Genomic DNA, 21,003 nt, shown 5'->3' on the forward strand with positions numbered 1-21,003 from the left:
TTGGAATTTAAGTAAATACCTAACCTTAATAAAACGAATACCTACCTAATAATACCTAATCTATGTTGCTAAAATTATTTTACAGACACCTGATGATGGAATCCTAGGGGTAATTAAGTTTTCATCACTTTAAAACATCATAAATTCGTTAAGTTTACAGTTTCTTAATTAAATATTCATTCATAAATTAATATTGTTCCAGAAACTACATTTTCGATTTGTAAGTTTTACAATATTTTAATATGTTTAATATATTATTTTGATAACGATTATTATTATGACGCATAACATAATTATATTTTATTTTAAAAGCTTTTATTTCAATTGCAGGTTCCTATTACTAAAAACAAAAGAGGTCCTATACGGGACATGTACCGACCTATTCATTAAGAAGAAATAAAATATTATGAAATACATAAATGTTATTTTTAATTAAAATTTATTCAAATTTATATGATATGCGATCGGGCTACATTTATTTCATTTCATTTGAAAACATTAATAGTAGTTGGTAAAATTTTTGATTGGGAAGTAATCTTCAATGTGAAGGCAAATATTTTAATTTATTGTTATAAAAATAGACACAATTTTATTACATTTCCTTTAAAATATTTCAAATACATAAAAACCAAATATTTCAAATTTGTATCGATTAGTTAATATTGATTACAACGTTGGAAATATTTTTTTTCACTAATCGATAAAGAACGTAATTAGAGTACACATACAAAATTTACATATTTTATCTGTGACTGAGTTATGTTTGACAACAAAAGTGACGTACCGAAACATTGATTTATTTATATTATAGGTTATAATTAAAAAAATACTTTGACTTTTGAATAATAATTGTAAACAAACGAAATAATTCATCATGGTGTGTGATAAATGTGAAAAGAAATTGGGCCGTGTTATAACCCCCGACCCATGGAAGACCGGTGCACGAAATACAGTAGAGTCAGGCGGGAGAAAAGTTGGTGAAAATAAAGCACTCACAGCAAAAAGGGGCCGATATAATCCGTACACATCAAAATTCTATGAATGCAAGTAAGTTATTGAATATTTTTATTGTTAAATAAAAAATAATTAACATTTTATATAAATATTCCACATTTATATAGTTGTTTTATAATTCATAAGATTATTCTCATTATACATCATTATAAAAAGACACACTATATTTAGTATTAATTTTATTTATCTGTACTTTAACCTATAAATAAGTAAATCAATAGAAACTTAGTACATATTTTGTTTTGTTTATCTCCATAGGATATGCCGCACCAAAGTCCATCAAGTGGGATCTCATTATTGTCAAGCTTGTGCATATAAAAAGGGAATTTGTGCCATGTGTGGGAAAAAGATATTAGACACCTCAAATTACAGACAAAGTTCTACTTAAGTATGTAATGAAAGCTGCTTATTTAAGTCAGTGGCTTATATTTAAAATAAATATGATTTGTATATAGACAGGACACTTTAGGACTATCTTTAAGCCGTATTTAATTAACTGTTGCAATCTGCCTTTAAATACTGCCTAATATTCTTGAAAAGAATACTTAAAGCTTATATATTGTTAACAAGTTTTTATTTAAGAATAAATCATAACTATTACATAATTCAGTCTTTATGTCACATATAGAAGGGTAGGCAGAAAATACCTTGTGTCACGAAACTTTATTACTCTAAGCAGTGGAGCAATGGAACTCAATGCTTCAATTATCTAAAGTATTGTCACCTTATAACAGCCCTATATTTATAACAATTATATATATATTTAAAAGGACTTGTCCTCACTGACTGAGGTAAGACGCATGCACAGCCGTAACCGCTTATGATAGAAACGTTAAATTTGGACGAAAGTTTACTTTCGTAATCTGGACATCCACTAAGAAAGGATATTGAAAAATTTTAATCCTAAAGGGGTGAAATAGGGGTTCAAAGTTTGTATGGAATAAAAATTAAATCGGCACCGATTTTTATAAAATTTGAAATTTAGATTTTTAAAAGTATTTAATTGAACACGTGTTTTATCGTTTTCTAGAATTCTCTTCCTAAGGGTGCAAATAAGGGATTGAAAGTTTGTATAGGTTTTTTTATAAATCGTCGCCAATTTTTATAAAATTTGAAATTCAGACACTTAAACGTATATAATTAAACACATGTTTCATGGTTTTCTAGAATTCACCCCCTAAGAGTGCAAATAAGGGGTTGTAAGTTTGTATGGAAAAATCTTTAAATCGCCACCGATTTTTATAATGATTTGAAATTTAGACTCTTAAAAATATTTCATTGAACACATGTTTCATGGGTTATTAGAATTCACCCTTAAATACGCAACCGAAGCTGCGCGCGTCCGCTAGTAGATTATAACTCTATAATAATATCGTGGAATATTTAAAAATTCTGAAATTGTTATGTCACAACATAATATTATGTAAAGATTGAATATAAAATAATTTACATATTATTTATGAATTGCATTTTTAAATTGTACTTTATGTAAAATGTGTGAGGACATTGTGGCCTAATGTGTTAGATTCCAAGTCGGGCAAATTCTGCATTACCTGATAATGATGAAACTATTAAATATTTAATTTCCTTGACTTGGAAGTGAAACTTGACGCTTTTACAATTGTAAAGGGCATGCTCGTGTGTCTGCCATGACAGCCTCTATTAATAATATTTATGTATTATTAATTATAAATATGTAATTTTTTATTTTATTAAAATTTTCCATTGTACATAAATAAAAATAAGATTAAGCATTTTGGTTAACTTTACTTTTGTATATACAATGTTTATGTAATACAATTTTTTAAAAACCTTATTTTGTTTTATTTACCTCGTAAATGGAATATGTTATCATAAAATAAAAAAAAATAAGTTTGATTTTAAAAGATCAATGGCTTTTCTTTTAGCTTCGCCTTTTCTACCGCATAGCAGGTTAATCAGGAATCCTAGTGTTAAGACACTCTGTTTTCCAATAACCACCTAATTTTCGGGATATTGTAAGTGTTTGGTGGAACTCGTCGCCACGCTTTTTCGTCGAAAGAGAAGATATGGAACGACAACGCTTGGCCAAGATGGCGTCAAATTGAAAATATTTTAAATATAATTTAAATTTTAAGGTAATATGGAATTTAAATCTATAGTCTTCGTAACAAAATTGCGCTACAATAGCGACTTCGATGTTGTCGTAATCGTCATAATACAAAACCAAACGAACGAACGAGTTATGTTAGTTGAAGTAATCAGAAAATAAATTAAAAAATCTAATTTTAAACTATGAATTAATTGATAAGAAAAGCACGTAACTTGTAAATGTAGTAGGTAATGTTGCAATGATTCGTAATTTTCTTAACTTCATAATATTTCTGGTAAGCTTATTAAAATTATGTTTTTGGTCTTGATCGATACTTTTTTTGAAAACCTTTTCATTTTTGCAGAGGGAACCTAATGTAAGACAATCCCCGCTTCCCGTCCAATTTTCAAGACATTGCGTGTTGGGTGGCGGAATTCAATAACTTTTATTACAAAAAATTATAGTCATATATCAAGTTAGAATGTTAGAAGTTAATCCAAAAAAGTATGCTAAATATTTTTTATTATAATTTTAGATAATTCCCACAAGTGGCTTTTGTAACATCGATATTGACTCGACAGACATCAATCATGGAGATATGAGTGATTCAATTAACAATTTACTAAATGCTATTAATACATTGAGAAACTTTAAAATAGACAATATTTTTGCAACAAATAATATAATTGGTAAACACTACTTAAGAACAGAAGACGTTGAGGATGATTTGGAAAGCTATATGCAGCAGCTAAAATTGGTAATTGCAATACTTTTATTAGTATGACTTTCAGACGGAACTTAACGCCGCGTTATGTCTAAAACGAAGAAAAAAATAATTTTCCATTACAATTTTACGAATGTAAATCGAATCGACATCACTTTTACAGCCAGATGTCAATCCACTAGGCCACGTTTGCCTTATATTTGTAATGAATAAACTATATTTACCTACAATACATTAATTAAATATATAATTTACTTTCAATAGCCATCGAAATCTCACAAAAAGACAGCTCTAAAAAAGATATTAAGAGATGGTTCTAATTCAGATGAAGAAGAGAATGGCGAAAGCAATAACAAAGAAGACAACCGTGAGAACAAAAATAAAGATAGTTTAAGATATTTTGATTGCGAATATGGAAGGTCACAGTGCGTGAAAGCCTGTAAGGAGGCGTACAGAGAGGTTTGCGATGTAGAAGAGTGCGAAAGAAGTCTTAGAAGACGACTGAGGAAGTATTGCAAGAGGTTCTGTGCATTATGGTTTTATTAAATGTTTTAGTTCTACAAACGTTGTTTATGATTCTTATGTACCACAAGTATATACAATAGTTTTTTCAAAATTAATATTATCCCAAATGTCTAATTTTGTTTATATAATGTTTATTGTGAGGTGCGCGTGTGACTGTAAACGAAAACGTATTCTATTAATAAGCAGTAAAAATATATTTCAATTTCTCGCTGTAAGTACCTCGCATATGGCAAGGGCGGTAGAGTTCCCTAAGCATAGCCTAATTTTTGATACATTGCGAGTTAAGTGGCCGAAGTCAACGTTGCGCTTTTCCTCAACAATTCACAGCCTCGAGTCGAAATCGAACCCACGAACATTGCTTTTATAGCTAGAGACTGTGCCGCTGAGCTACGATAGCCTCTGGCATTTAAATGAAAACAGATAAATTTGCTGGCACAAAAACGGAATGCAATTTACCAATTTACTCAGTGTATATTGACTTATCGAATAATTTAGATTTTATACAAGTAGTTGGTGACTTACGTAATATTTCGAAATGACTTTAATCAACGGTGTATTTCTGTTATTGGTAAGAACTTTAATTATACGCAAAAAAATATATAAGGAATTGTACTTAAAAGTGATTTAGGAATGAAAATAATTTATTCCTTGAGTGGGCATCGAATCTATAACCATCGCGTATTTATGTTACCGATACATCTCAGTGTTCTTTGTCATACTAACCATCCTCTGTGCTCTTGTTTCCTACGTTAAGTATAGTAGCTAATTTGATACTAGCGGCCCTCACGCGGCATCGCCCGCTTCAACTATATGAATATTTACATAAAATGGTTAAAGTGTATTAAGGGAAAACTGGTTAAATATTTTAGTAGGAATTTGTACATACATATACTGATGCTTTTTTTTTATTTTATTGAATTTTGCTCTTGAAACTTGTTATATTTAATGTAAAAATTATAAAATTAGATATAGATAGGCGCAGCCAGAGCGATAATATTTTTAAAATATGTTTATTTTTAGTACGATACTAAAATAAATACTTAAATGTGATAAATTATTCACTTACGGTGAAACATCGTCTGACAATTATCACGATGGTTGTGGATTTGACACCTATCTTAAACATCAATTACTTAATTATATTAAGACAGAACTGATAGCAGGTGTCTAACACTAGGTTTCCTTTAGCCTTCACTGCTATATATATATATGCATGAGACGAGGACCTAAAAAAAACTTATTTTCGTTAACAGGTGTTCATAAATATAGCCAAGTCACGCCATCACCAGGATTTACATCCTGTACACAATAGTTTGAACGTAAGAAGCTATTTCGCAAACTTATTAAAATCCCTAGTGGCTCTAAACGAACAGAGAGTCAAAACTTTGAATCAGCTTCACTTATTAAATAAAATCGATTTTGGAAAAATTCTAAGAAGCAACAAAGATATCGATTATGATGAAATCATTTTGAGTATTTCCACAATAATTTCGTTACTTTCTAATAATGTAAGTACAAGTACATACGCTTAAATTAAATTAGTCAATTATACTTTTTGTTATATTTATCGTGTTTCTAATTTCCAATTATAATTCTTGAACTAAGAGAAAATAACAAGTTAACAATTTATGCTTCCAACTAACTGATAAGTTTTATTTCAAGGATGAAATTGAATATCTTAAAGATATTAACTATAAAGCTGACGACAATATCAATATAGCCAGAGCTGGATATGACGACGATGTCTTTGGCCAAAAGTCTGATGAAAACAAAGAAGGAAAGCCAAATATAACAAAATTAGGCTTTATAAGTTGTGGCCGACCCTTGCTGAGGTGTATGTGGTCTTGTTACGATGCCCTAGAAAGAGCATGTCGAACTGAGGATTGTACTTCAGATTTTGAAGAAGATATGGAAAATGCTTGTAGATCAGCTTGTTTTAGAAGATTTTATTATTAAAACAGTTTTGTTAACTAATTATAAAATATTTTTTTGCTCTTACAATGAATAAATACAATTTTTATTGGGATTGCTTGTAAGTTTTGCCCTTCATCTTAAAAGCGGACGTGACTTACGTTTATTTATATTTTAATTACATAATCAATACAGAACTCTGTTCTATCCTTCCTACAACTTTATGGATAGATACAATTTATTGAGACCTATAAATTGAAAATATCTTCAATATATTTTTCACGAAGAGAACATCTAAATGAGGTAATTCCTCTAATATTGTGTATGTATTCTATGCTTTTTCTATAAGCAAAATTAGGAAAGTTGTTAAAAATGACATAAAATTGCCTCAGAGAAAAGTCGTTTGAGTAAACCAATAAAGCAAGCTTCTTAATTGAGCACAGTAATCAAAAATTAAGAAAAGTAGAAATTGAAAATCTAATTAATTTCCATTTTTATTACAAAAGTAAAAGTAATTAAATATGTTCAGAATGATTTACTGTGTAAGGCAGGAACAATTTGATAATGATAGATAAAATTTATTTATATTTCGTATATTTTACAGTAAGTAATTTTATTTGTTTTAAAAATAACAGTTAGCTGTAGTCCTACAGCTACCGACAAGCAGAAAAAATAATAATCATGTTATTGCTTTATTACCCTTAATAGAGTTCATAAGAAAGATTAAACTTTTAGATTATATAATTTCACTTTCCAGCTTTTACTTCTATACCTAAACCAAAGTGCGACCGAAAGCCGAAAATATTTACAGAAAAATAAACCTAATGTATATGTTTTAAATACTTTTAAAGAAGATTTCGACGTCAACGAGCTTCTTCGTGACTTAAAAAGACTAAATAAAAACAAGAAAAAACAATTCTTAAGGGCATGGAAAAATAGTTCAGAATCCGAACCAGACAATTCTATAGAAAGAGACCACTTATTTCATATAAAAACAAGTGAGATTATTGATCCTGAAAACACAACTGTTAAATGGACGACAACCACAACACGCAAGCCTTTAAGAAATAAAAACGAATTAAAATGTAGACTAGCGTGCAAGGAAGCTTACAACGGTATGTGCGATAGATACAACTGCAGGAAGAAAACTATGGAATATAGAAATAGATGTAATAGATCGTGTAAACGGAGATTCCAGTATAATTAAATAAAAAACATATAATTAAAAATATATATTTTTATTTTTCTTAATGTTATGGCGGATTCGTAATAATAAATAATCTAGGTATATTTGTAAGTCTTAAAAATACAATTAAAAAAATATTTTCTTTCTGTTGATCCATATACAAATACCTAAAATATTTTTACGTTTCAAAAAGTATAATAAATAATTATATAGGCTTGTGAAATGTGTGTATTTATTCATAGTAGGTGCTTAAATAAAATTTTTGAATCCAGTTGTGGCCAGTCGTTTCTCGATAATTTAATATTTTCTTTTCTTCGTTCTGGCGTTGCGCGGCGTTGAGTTCCGTACTCAACATAGAATGCTTCCAGATTTCAGCGCAAAATGGGGAACGGAGAGTCTTAACACTATAGATCCTACTATCTCTATTGATAAAGACATTAACATTCTACACAGAAGTTTCTGGGCTACTTCAATTAAAGCGACGTGGACACGTATGGACATATAAAATTATGAAATGTAGTGAAAATATAATTTACTAGAATCAATTACATTTATGCACTATACTTTTACAATCAACGTCCATTTAAATATGCATACATTACAAACCGTGTGTGTTGCTTATTGCTGCATAGTGAGTAATAAGTTAATTAATATATTTTTTAAAAAAATATATCCTCGTGGATTGTCTGACTGCAAGCGCTATGCTTGTGAATTACGATCACCACTCGAGACTAAGATTTATTTTCATTTTTGTTTTGGTAAACAAACTTTTTTTTAGAACTTAGAATTAATACTGTTAGTCTTATTGGCCTTACAGCGACACCGGTAGGGAACATGGTATTCTCTCTTTTAGAAATTGCAAGCATTACGCGGCTGCTTCACAGGATCGACGGCGGTAGAGCGTCCTCTGCGGGACTCGAACCTAGTCTGCAAACCCGTCGATCACACACGGTGTTTGGAATTATGGTGAAGCGTGAAGAATGGAACGTCTCAACATTCAATTCTCTTCAGCTACTCTGCTATATGTAAAATACAACGTGTATCTAAAAATAATCTATTATTATTTCAGATATGGACTACAGTTGGTAGTTATTCTGTAAGAGATAATTTGAGAGAAATCAATGATTTTGAAGTAAGCGACGCGTTCTCGAGAATGTTTCCAGTAAGTTTATTCATTGATTTAATGTTTCAAGTACGTAGGTAAGTGCACTATGCATAAAATTAACGTTTTGTTTGAGAGTTTAATCTTTTATTTATCGGATTGGGTTATAAATATAAAGATCAATTTTGAAATTAAATATGGTAGTGGTAGCAAGACCATAATTGTACCACTGCCTCTGTATCGGACCATTAGCCTTTAGGACCTTGTCCTTTTTCCATAAAAAAAAGGTTTATTTTAAATTTAAAAGTCTGTGTATTTATTTAACCTGGCTAGATAAAAAAAACAATTAATAATGTCTCTATATGATATCCCAACAGCACAAATACTTAAGATCAAAAATGGCTATACAAATTGATGATCTTTTCGAAAATACACGTAAGAAAGACGAAATATCGATTGGTGATCTCAATTTAAATAAACAACAAAAAGAAATATTAAGACAAAGATGGAGAAGCTCGTGCGATAGAAAAGCGGCCAAAGTCTGTATCAAAGCTTGTAAAATTACATACAAAAGTGTGTGTGCATCATACAAATGTAAGAGATCCATGAAAAGAAGTTTTAAAAAGGAATGCAAAAGTAATTGTAAAGCTAAATTTGTTTCGTCTCAATATAGTGATGGCGAATGATTAAATAATAAAGAATGAAGATATATGTTATTTTATTAAGTTTATTTGCTAACATCTATAAACTAGCGAGAGATGCAGCTTCACCCGCCTAAGCTTATTGTTATATTATAGTCAAAAATAAAAAAAACATGTATTTAAATGATGTGTTATTCTGAATCTGTTCAGTAGTTTTTGGGACAAAGTGAAACAAACATCCATCCTCACATACTTTCTAAATTAAAGATAAAATTATATATAAAATAAATATATACCAAATATAAAAAAAATGTATACGTACTATTTATTTTAAATAATAACCAAGAATAGACAAATCAAAAACCACGTAACATTAAAATTTGTCTTTATTATAATATAATATAATATAATATAATACATTAATAAAATACAATTTGTATAATTGTGATAACTTGTTAATGCGATATACGTAACATTTCATACAACAAACAAACAGTCACAAACACTACATACAGTATATTGTAATAATATATAGACTACGAACAGACGACTTTCATAATTAATTAGAGTTGAAAAAATATTATTCAAAATGAAAAGAAACAATTACTTTAAGTAATATCTCTTACTTTCGTTACTTAAAAGAAATTAAGTAAAGATAAAAAATAATTTATTAAGAATTTTTAAAAATATGCTTTACAGATAAAAAGAATATCATAAACACAAGTTCTTTTAAAAAAAAGAATAACTGTCGAAGGCACATTTTTAAGTACATTTACTACTTATGTACGTGTATAAAATAATGCTTGGAAGACGTTTATTAAGAAAATTATAATAGTTTATTATTTTATTCTTATTGGAATGTTATTTTCGTATAATTATAAGTATACAGTAATACTTGTAGGACGGAAAAAATCTATTTATTTAATGATTTGTTTACTAGAAACTAAAAATCAATATAAGATATAGGTCTTATATAATATATACTACATTTGTTTTATTAACACAATATTAATATAATAAATCTTACATTTTATTAATTGAAATTTTTGAATAATTTTATTTCTTTTTATATAATCTACGACTAATAATTCTTTTGATTATTTTTTAATTAATTTCGTAACTATATTTCGAATTGTGACGTTTTCTAAATTTAATAACACTCTCACAACCTAAAGCATATTTTTGCTAAAAATTAACTTTATAAGGCACTTTTATTGACATAAGCAAATAATTTATGGATACTTACATATGTCGTTTAATAAAAATCTCAAAGTATAACTACTTTTATAATATACTTTCATTATTTTAGGAAGAACTCCGATATTGTAAAAAAATCATTAGGAAAAATTTGTAATAAAGATGAAACGTAGAATCGATTTGTATATAAAATGCTTTGGTGTATTTAAATGAAGTAAATAAAACTCATAATATAGGATATTATACTAGATATGTATAAAGTAAATGTTAAAACGTTCAAAATCATCCTATCGAATATCTTCCTAGAATAACCAATAACTTACAAGCGAATCCTTCTAAATAACAAACTAAGCCTATAATGGACCTCCACTCGGACTTCTCGAGCTAGTTTTTATTGACGTAATCGATATATTTCCAGCACTACCACTAAAGTCGGTTCGGGGTAACGAAAAAGTTTTCTCCGACAAATTTTCCTGACTTAACGATTTTTGTGTGGCGAAAACCGGTATTTTAGACGAAACTAAGCCTGAAAATGGTTTTTTATCTACCGACTTAACCGGTATGTTACTCGGTTTAGCGGATATGATCGGTTTTTGGGTTGGTTCACTCGATTTGTGTAATTGATCTAATTGTGAAAGTCGTCTGTTCTCTAAATCCGTGCTCGTAACGATCGTCCCTTTTGGAGATTCGTAAGTAGCTGTACGGAATTTAATGTGACTGTTTCTTGGCAAATCGAAGTCGGAATGTCGTTTCTTTGGTTCACTTGATCGTTTTTTGCTATCGATTTGGTGTTTGGCCGAGTGATATCTCTCATTCGATATAAAATCGTTCAGTAAATCGATATCCAATTCGTATGACAACTCTGGTTCCTCAAATTTTTGTAGATTTGGTGGAGTTCGTTGTCTGTTTGATACTTTATCTTTGTTGATTTCGGTTTTCTGTATAACTTTTTCGGGCTTTGAAGAGACTTGGATTTCAGTTATGTGATCTTTATGAGATTTGGAATCTTTTGAAGCAATTGTACACATAGATTGTTCAGTAGATATTGAAGGGTTTACGGAGTATCGGGTTTTTGTGACTTCGACTAAATCTTTATGCGATGTGGTCTTATCGTCTAAGTCCTGTACAATTCTTATTCCCATTCGAGAAAGTTCTTCTGAAGACTTATGAGCCATAAAACTAGGGTCGTTTTGTAGTTTTTCCATTAATGCTTTAGCTTCTGCTTCATTCATTTCAGTTGTGTTTAGAATTATAGTTTCGGTTCTCGTGTATGAAGGTTCTGTAGACGTAAAATGCATGTTTGGATTTTGCTTCTTTATTTCTTCTAAAACTTTTCTATCTATATCTTTAACATTCCCCTCTTCGAGTTCCAATTCATTAATATCTCCAGATCCTCTTAAAATTCCAAAAGTAACTTGTTCCACTTGCAATGGTGCCTCAGTTTTAGTTGTTATATATTTAGTGGATATTTTTTCTACGTTTTGGGTAATCACTTTATTCCCATATTCATCTTCACTGACATTCACCATTACTGTTTTCTGGACAGGCTCTTGTTTCATTGTTAGTGAAACACTTGCTGGCTCCATGTACAGAGTTCTGGTTTCTTTTTCCTCACGTGTTTTTACACCTTCAACCAAATCTGGTATTAATCTTAAGTTTGCGTCACCAATCTCTATCGATTTCGTATATGAATTACGTTTTGCATCATTCGTAATATTTTTATCAGCATTTATAGTAACAATGTTACTGCTTTGCATTTCCTGACTTTTAGATTCTGATTCACGATTCGACCATTCACTAGTGAAAGTTTCTTGGGGTTTTTTGTTTATTTTCAAACTGTTATTATTAGATCCGACTCTAATGTTGCTGACAAATTCGTCATAATCTCTTGCTTTTGAAGTTTTCAAATCAAAGTTAACTATATCAGGTTGATGCATAGATTTAAATGAGTCAGTTAAAGCGGGTGTTGAAGTTTCTTTACTTGTCGAAGCTTCGTATCTTTGCGTTTGATCAATATGTACGTTGAAAATTGGATTTTTAGCGAGTAATTTTTTCATCATTTCTGATTTAGGTCGTTCTAAACTATTAACGTATGAACTACGGGAGACCTTCATATCATCAGGTATATTAGTATCGTAACTAACTGTATGCTTCTCCTCATATTTTGCGGGTATTGTCTTAGTTTCTACTGATGTTTCTTGACTTTCCAAGGAACTCTGATTACTACCATCAGAAGTCGATTTTGCAAATTCTGAAACGAGTTTCAAGTGAACTTTCATATTTTCATCCAAAAGTCTCCGTGCCATGTGATCAGAGGTTTCGTGCTCCTCATTTTCTTGAGTCGTATCTAGGCTGGTCTGAGATTTACGAAAAATGAGTTCTTGTGAACTATGCTTTCCAGAATCTATAGAAGAATGAGATCCTTTAACAATTGCGTCTTCTAAATTACCAAATTCTGACGCTTTCTTCAAACGATTCCTTTGAAACGTGTTTAATCCCTCCATTGCAGATGTTTTCGTTATGTTTAAGCTTAGTCTTGGTTCTTTTTGTTTCATCAGAGCTCCTTTATCTGGATCCATGACTTCCGGAATTATATCTTCGTTACCCGAGTCGAAGAATGTTGTTTCAACTACTGACATAGCTTTGCGTTTTTTAGGAGAAAGAGTTTCTTGAATTTCAGAATCATCAGCCGAAATGTCTAAGCTTTGGGCTCTTTCTAACGTCCCCGTAGATGGTTTACTTGTATTAGCTCTAATTTCAAATCTTGACAAATCACCAAGAGAAGCCGCTTTCCGTTCATTTTCATCCAAAACTGATGTATCTGTTGCCGTTTCATTTAATGGAGAACTGTGAATTGTTATGTCACTATTATTTAATTCGATAGTAGTGGATCCCTTATCACTTTTATCACTATTATTCAATGAGACAACTGAATGTACATCTTGGTTAGATGATAGATTAGATTTAGAATCTTCGAAATAGTTATTTAAAGAATCACTTTCTCTTCTAAAAGGCTTTGAAACGATATCATCTATGTCATCCTGGCTAAACGTAATCGATTCTTCGTGCCGTGTTTTGGTTTTATTCACTTTTGGTGTAGATGTATTTATACTAAACGTAGATTTAATGCTATCATGCAACAAACTTGAATGATGTTTCTCATTTATCAAGAAATCATGTAAATTGTTCATTTGTTCTAGAATACTATCATCGCTTTTATTTTTCTCTGGCTCTGGAGGGGAAGGAGCTTTGCCTTTCGATTTTTTTGGTTTTGGTACTTCTTCTTTTTTATCTATTTTATCTTTATCTTGTATATCTGCTGAGCTTTTTCTATTATTTCTTGCAGCTTTGGCAGCGTCGAACATATGTTGAGGTAATTCTTGAGGTATGCCATTCTCATCTCTTTTGATTCCACTAGAATTCAATTCTGTTCTAGTGAACGATTGAGAGATATCAGATTTTGTTGTTTCTTGGCTGATATTTATTTCTGATTCTGTGGATTTGACTCTAGCATTTGGTATAGGAGGCGCCATTTTCTCCCTACGTTTGGCTACTACAGGCTTTTTCTGTTCGGTTTCATTTTCGTGTTTTATATGAGCTACAGGTTTATCAGGTTCGTCAGTTGCTTTTTTCTCTAGAATGACAGCTCCATTTTCTACACTTTTCTGTTTAAGGACACCATCGTCTGGCACATTTGGTGGCAATACTCGTATTCCAAATTTCATCCCACGTTTCGGGTCATATTCACGTTTCTGCACTTCTGAGTGTTCTAAATGCGAAATACCGTTTTCCGGTTGAATTATTTGAATATCACTTCCGGTGGAATTTCTATTTTTATTTCTTTCCGGTTTGTTTAATGCCGGCAATACATCAGAATGCCTATTTTTATTTGCTAGTTTTAAGTTCTTCTCGTTTTCTCGTTCTAATGTGGTGGGAGGTTCTTTTCTTTCTTTTTTGTTTCTTTCTAGTGTTGTTGTAATAATTTTTTCGGTTAATATCTTTTTGATGCCGCCTTTGCATTGTTTTGTTTCGAGTGTGGAGGTGTTGGATTGTGATGTGTTTGGCGATCTTGGTGGATGGAGTAGTTTGCCTTCTTTTTCCAACTGAAATTAGAGAAATTGAAGTTAATAAACAATAATTTTAAAAATTAATTTAAATGCAGAACAAGGAAATATAAATATTAAATGTCGAAATGGGAATCCACAACAGTCGTCTTTACAATAACAAACTTGTACTACACGCTTGTGCCTCGTCGGCCCCAATCTTTGTAAAAAAAATTAATAATTAGAAAAAAAAATTCTGCCTAAGCGCCTAAAATTTGCTTCAATAAAAAAACTTTTATTTTTAAAAATATTAATGTATAATATGTCACTATACGTCGAATAATAATTCGATATTGTCTATTCACATATTACTTTCTTCCATTCGAGTAACAATGGCGGTGTCGCATTCCTAAACGTACACAATACACAAGTACAATAACATCGTAACTAAATATTAATGTGGAACGATAAACATCCTTATTATGTTATGGTTAAGAGATAAAATATCGTGTTACATTATTTATATGTTTAATGACGGTTGAGAATGACCAGCTAAGTTAGACACTTGATAGAATGCAATGAAATTTATATATTTCAATAGTTATTGCGGCGTTGAGTTCCGTCACTCAACACGTTATGCCTCCAGAATTCGATGGAAAGTGGGGGACGGAAGTGTATTAATGGGAACGGAGTGTCTTAACACTAGGTTCTAAGGTTCCATCTGTCGACCCTGCTATTTGCGAGATATAGCGTGAACCCAAAAAAAATGTTATTTAGGAAATAATAGATTTCAAATGGATTTATCTAATATTTATCTTCATTTTCATATTTTTTTAATTTCTTTTATAAAAATAAAAAATATTGAATTTTATATAAATATGAACAATATTATATTCAATAGGATCCTCTTACATTTATCTTAACAGATATAGCAATATATAGTAAAATTATTTAAATTATTTTTAATAAGTATCACTCTCTATTAGCTATTATAATATCAACTATATTTTTTAATAACAACTGAATTTGAATTGCAAACCTTAAACAAAGTAAAGAGGCCTATCTACACTGGTTATTATGACATACCTACATAATGTATGGGAAATCATTTTAGAATTATGCACTATAGTTATTTATGTAGTGTATTGTTTTATTCATTTGCAAGTGACGTGACAGGCCTCTATTATGTAAAGAATAGGAGTGGTGTTGTTCGAATCGTAATTGTGGGTGTAGGTATCTATATTTCGAAATTGCAATTTTCGAGCTGCGGATGCTAATTTTGATTGAATGTCATAAGGTTTCTGTGTCACAGACAGATATGTATTTTTTAAGTATATTTTTTATTCTCCTTTTTTTTAATAAGTACAGAGAAAAAGGTGTGTGAAGTGCCATACACTTCAATCTCTATTATTTCTACTCATTGGGGGTTGTATAATGGAATGTAGTTTTGTAATCAAACAGGAAAATTTAAAATATATAAAATAACAAATAGTTACTGTAGCTTTTCACTTATAACAAAGAATAAACGTATAAAAATATTAGCATTCATGATTAAGGCATTTACTTATATTACTATACATTTTTTTCCAAAAATAATTAATTCAGTTTCTTACCGTACTAACGTCACCAGTAGAGCCTGCTCGTCTGAACAAAGGATGTGATACTGGCCACGCCTCCCCGCTTATCCTTCCCCCTTCAACTATTTCCAATTCAACAGGATAAGGAGACGCTAGAGACAGGATAGAGACAGCATCCTCTAGTGGTGTACCCGTGAACTCGATTTTGATGCTTTTTATTTTGTCACCTGAAAACAAATTGGTTATTTTTAATTATTTATACAAACAATCTAGATATTATAAATATTGATTCAAAGAAAAATAATTTCCTATCAATCTTTAAAACTATGTGAAGCTAGTCGTGGCATATGGATAATTATTCTCACCAGGTTGCAACTTGGCTGCGGCGGCGGGCCCACTCCTCAATACAGAATGTACGCACACGCCGTCTCTCGCGCCTCCCCCACAGGTTAACCCTAGTCCGGTGAAGTCCCGAGCCCATAGCTTCACTCGACGTACTCGAGCTCGCTGGAAATGTAAAGAAATCGTAATTATTATTATAGAACACAAAAACTAAGTCTATATTAATATTATAGAAAAAAGAAAGTAATTCGATATTACGTGAGTAGACACCCGAATAGTTATTTATGCGAATATAATAAAGCGGAAGAGTTTGTTTGTTTGTTTAAACGCTAAGATCTCTGGAACTACTTGTCGGATTTACGTTTTGTTTATTTTGTTAGTATACATTTTTCCATAAGAATTCAACAAAGAAATTACGAATAGCATTATTCTTATTTCCGCGAAGAAAAAGACAAAATAATAATAAAACAAAAAAAATAATCACTCCATTGCAATGACTCAATAAAATTGTTCATGTTTCGTAACTGCGGTTAGTAAAATTACTATTGGTTTGCTACCAATATTACGAACAAAAAATTGCATATAACACCAAGGTATAAATATCATTAATAAAATTAATGATATATATTATTATTATAATTATATTAATCTTATAATATCATTATTAAATTAATACCTAGATGTTAATATAACGACAGCATAGCTTTTGGATCATTGTGTTTGGTTGCATAACTAATATATTCTTTAAAAAAACTTATACTACAACTAAATTATATATTTCCATAAAGAAAATTTAATAAATTTCGCAAATATTCTGTAAACCGTTTAATTTTCGCAAGTAATTAAGACTTTAATTGACAACTGAATGATGTTTTGACCTTAAAGTTAAAAAAAAAAACAAGGAAACAATCACGTAATCGCTCTGTGGTTATCGACTATATTTTATCTACGACGGTGATTTGCAATTAGATTAAAGATTGAGTGGTCTGGTAGTCCAGATGTTGATGACTGCTAAACCAAGGTCGTGGGTTTGATACTTGCCAAGAACAATTATTTGTGTGATGAGCGCTGCACTAACGATATATCACGTTAATGATTAGTATTTCTAGAAATATAAATACTACAAAGTAATAAATTATAAAATACGAATAAATAATTTGTAATAAAGTAATGGTGCAGTGCAATAGTCGTTTAATCGAATACGAGATGGTCGTAGGTTCTATCCCGCTCAAGATATGAAAAATGTAGTTCACTATTCCTGAGTGATAAGATAAAGCGCGGCGGAACCAAAATATTTAGCATAATCCAAAATATTTTTTTACGAAAAATAGTTGATTTGAAAATTAATAAATTTATCACATAACTGTTTCTACCCTACTTGAAAGAGATGAACAAAATCAGATGTGTAAGAAACAATAAATAGGATATATACATGGGCGTAGGAATGGGAGGGTCAGGGTGGTTCATGTTCACCCTAAAATACTTTGGTACCCATCCCAGAATCTTTATGAACAAATAATTAAGTCTTTATACAAAAAAATCAACTAAGGACCAGACACAACGCCCCCCCTGGAAAATATCTCTAGATAAGAATCTATACACTATTGAAATACAATTTTTCCACTAACATACATACATTAATATACAATTATATATAGTTTTATGATTTCATATGTTTGTTATTAAAAATACCTAGAGATAAGACGCCATTGAGGTAATGACATCATACTTAATGCCTTCAGTTTAACTACATCCGTGTGAAGCAAGCCTTGTAATCCTTTGTAAATATTTGAGATTGGTTTTTTTTCACGAAACTTTTGGGTTAAGGAATTTTGAGGCCGGTCTGGACGCAAAGACAAGTAAGTGCGGCTGTAAACGCGCCTTGTTGTGGGCCAAAGTTATTTTAGTTAAACAAATTTGTCTATTTCTTTCTTTTAGCTTCACGTGTATCCCGCACGCAGCACGGTAGGAAAAGGGAACCTAGTGCTTAGACACTCCGTTCCCCATTTTCCTTCGAGTTCTGGAGGCATTGAGTATTGAGTGGGGAAACTCAACGCCGCGCTTTGCCTCGACACCAGTGCGAAGAGATGAAAATATTAATAAATTATAATTCATTCCCCCGAATGTGAATCGAACCCATAACCGTTGAATTACAATCAAACGCTGCCGCTGCTGCGTGCCCGTGCGCCATGACGGTCTCTAACATAATCTAGACGAAAATTTAGAGTTGTCTTATAAAAATCTAGCTAAATAAACTATTCTTATCGACTGACTTTTCTCACGATTATATCAAAGAAACTAGTGTGGTGACAACATATTACAGTAAAGAATTTTGTATGCGCACTAGAACTACTAGATGCCTTCGCCCACCGACCGGTCATTTACTTTGAAAGCAAGCTTGATCTGGTCAAGGTTTAACTAAGGAATACTGTTGCAAATTGATATTTGATCTCATACTTGATTTAATCATTATTAATATGTTCATATTGAAAATCAGCATCACGCTGTATCCCGCACACAGCAGGGTATACAGAGAAAACCTGGAAACCTAGTGATAAGACACTCCGTTCCCAGTAAGACACTTCCGTTTCTCATTTATTACATTATTTGAATTTTAAACCTACAACCTTCTATAGTAGCACGCTTGTACGCCTCATAATTTCATGAGGTTTTTAATTATGTATATGTGTTATCTGATCACCATCACGCAGTATCTTTAACTGCTACTTCTTGGAATCAGTGAGTTTTGTACCTAAGAGCTGTTGTCCAAACATTTAAATAAATATATTTTTTATATATTTTTTATTTGGACTAAAAGCACCTTAAGTTTTGGCAAAATGGACACCTAAGCTGTAATATAATGTTCTGCGAATCATAAAACGTTTGATCTTCGCTTGGCAAAAATCACAAAGGAGTTTGTTTGTGTCGTTTTTATTTACCTTCTGAGAATCTACGAATTTGAATATTTAAAATATGAGAATTTACTGTTTGTTTTTACTAGGTATGAAATTTATTAAGGCATTGTCTTTTTTTTACATTTATAATATACTTTAATAATATTACTTAAATAGGTAAATATTATATAGGTATACTATAATCAAGGCCGTCGCGGCACAGCGGCATAGTGTGTGTGTAAATACGATGGCTGTGGGTACGATTCAAGCTAGAGGGAAAGAATTTTTTTTTAATTCGTCTCCTCATTCTTGTAATAAGATAAAGAGCGGCGTTAAGTTTCGTAATCCAACACACAATGCATGGAAATTGGCCTAAAAGTGGGGAATGAGGTATCTTAATATTAGGTTCCTTTTGTTATAGCACTGATATAGACTATATGACTAAAAAGAAGTATATACAAAATATTTCAATTTTGGGTCGTCCGATATAAAAACTTTATATATATTTTTTTAATTGGAATTTAATTTTAAGTCCAAATAAAACCTTAATATGTTTTCAATGATTGCCCAATTAGCATCAATCGGTGTGCCCTTAATTATTTTCTACTAAACTAAACTAAAACAAATTAACCCCAATAAAAGTGATTAATCTAAATTTTAATCTTCTTTTATAATAACAAATTAATTATTAATCTTAAATTTTATATTATTTTTTTATAACAAATAATTAAATATCGACTAATATTATTACATACTTACTAAAATTATTAAAAAAACAAGGTCCCGTTAATAAAAATAAGTTAAGTCGACTAGATCATTTAATATATTTCTCAGAATTAGTCGCCGCCAATAATTTTCTTTGCAGGGACCTTATAGGGAAAGTGGAAAATTCCGTTTTCCTTTTTCGGTAAGAATTTATAGCAATAAGAAGGGTGTAAGTGCTCTCCTTCACTCTCTAATCTACCTGCAAGCCAAATTTCATCTTCTTAGATCCAGTAATCTTGTCTGTTAGTTACTCAGGGACGGAAGAGTTTTTACATATATATATTTTTGCTTCGCGCTGTATTCCGCTAATAACAGGGTAAGCAGGGGAACCTGGGAATCTAATGTAAGGCGCTTTGTTCCCATTAAGACACTTCCATTCCCCATTTAAGTACCGCGTTACCAAAGCAAGTAAATGCACATATTAAATATTTCGTTTTCTCGACTGGAAATCGAACTCACAACCTGTAGCATTTACAGTCGCAAGCTTGTGCTCCTGTGCCAGGACTGGCCCCAGAATTAAAATAATTACAAAATATCAAAACCTCAAAGATCACGCAGATCAGTATCTTGGGCTATGATCGTATTACTTTGTTTACTGAAGCAATATAATGACAGGACGTAACTGTACCTATCTATGTAACCGTGTTTACTGTTAGCTCTATTTTTGTTTATTTTTAAAGTGTCTATTTACAATCAAAGAGTTGTAATATATACAAACGATAACTTATAGAGAATTTGGTAAAGAGTTGAAGAGCATTTTTTTCTCTGGGGAATAGAATAATTAATATTTTCATTTGCTCGCTCTGGTAACGAAATAAACTGCGGCAATAAGATCCGTCACTCAATGCCTTCAAAATTCGGCGGATAGAGGAGGAATGGAAGTGTCATAATGAGAACGGAGTGCCTTAATCCTAGTCTTGCAGGTTCCCTGTGCCTACCCTGCTGCAGTTCTTGGTTTTAGCAAGATTTTTATTATACTAAAAAAGTATTCACGGTTTCTCCAGTTAAGCT

General features: G+C 31.0%; 2 protein-coding genes across 3 annotated transcripts in view; one reads left to right on the forward strand and one right to left on the reverse strand.

The window, feature by feature from the left end:
* Positions 1 to 747: 747 nt before the first annotated feature.
* On the forward strand, positions 748 to 2,826 carry LOC146540941 (cysteine-rich PDZ-binding protein). Its single transcript, XM_085195120.1, has 2 exons — positions 748 to 1,047; positions 1,273 to 2,826. Exons 1-2 carry the CDS (start codon positions 875 to 877, stop codon positions 1,400 to 1,402), a joined length of 303 nt encoding a protein of 100 aa, XP_085051246.1. The 5' UTR covers positions 748 to 874; the 3' UTR covers positions 1,403 to 2,826.
* Positions 2,827 to 9,542: 6,716 nt separating this feature from the next.
* Positions 9,543 to 21,003, reverse strand: part of LOC146540942 (uncharacterized) — a 54,793-nt gene continuing 43,332 nt past the window's right edge. For both annotated transcript variants that reach the window (XM_085194837.1, XM_085194906.1), the window contains exons 3-5: positions 16,357 to 16,498; positions 16,028 to 16,218; positions 9,543 to 14,474 (exon numbers count right to left, since the gene is read on the reverse strand). In XM_085194837.1, the coding sequence (XP_085050963.1) occupies positions 10,725 to 14,474; positions 16,028 to 16,218; positions 16,357 to 16,498 (4,083 nt within the window). In that variant the 3' untranslated portion in view covers positions 9,543 to 10,724. The remainder of the gene's footprint in view (positions 14,475 to 16,027; positions 16,219 to 16,356; positions 16,499 to 21,003) is intronic.

Source organism: Heliconius melpomene, chromosome 1 (genome assembly GCF_056956725.1).
Source record: "Heliconius melpomene rosina isolate 202511_hmr_F chromosome 1, ASM5695672v1, whole genome shotgun sequence".
In the NCBI taxonomy this organism is placed as follows: Eukaryota; Metazoa; Arthropoda; class Insecta; order Lepidoptera; family Nymphalidae; genus Heliconius; species Heliconius melpomene.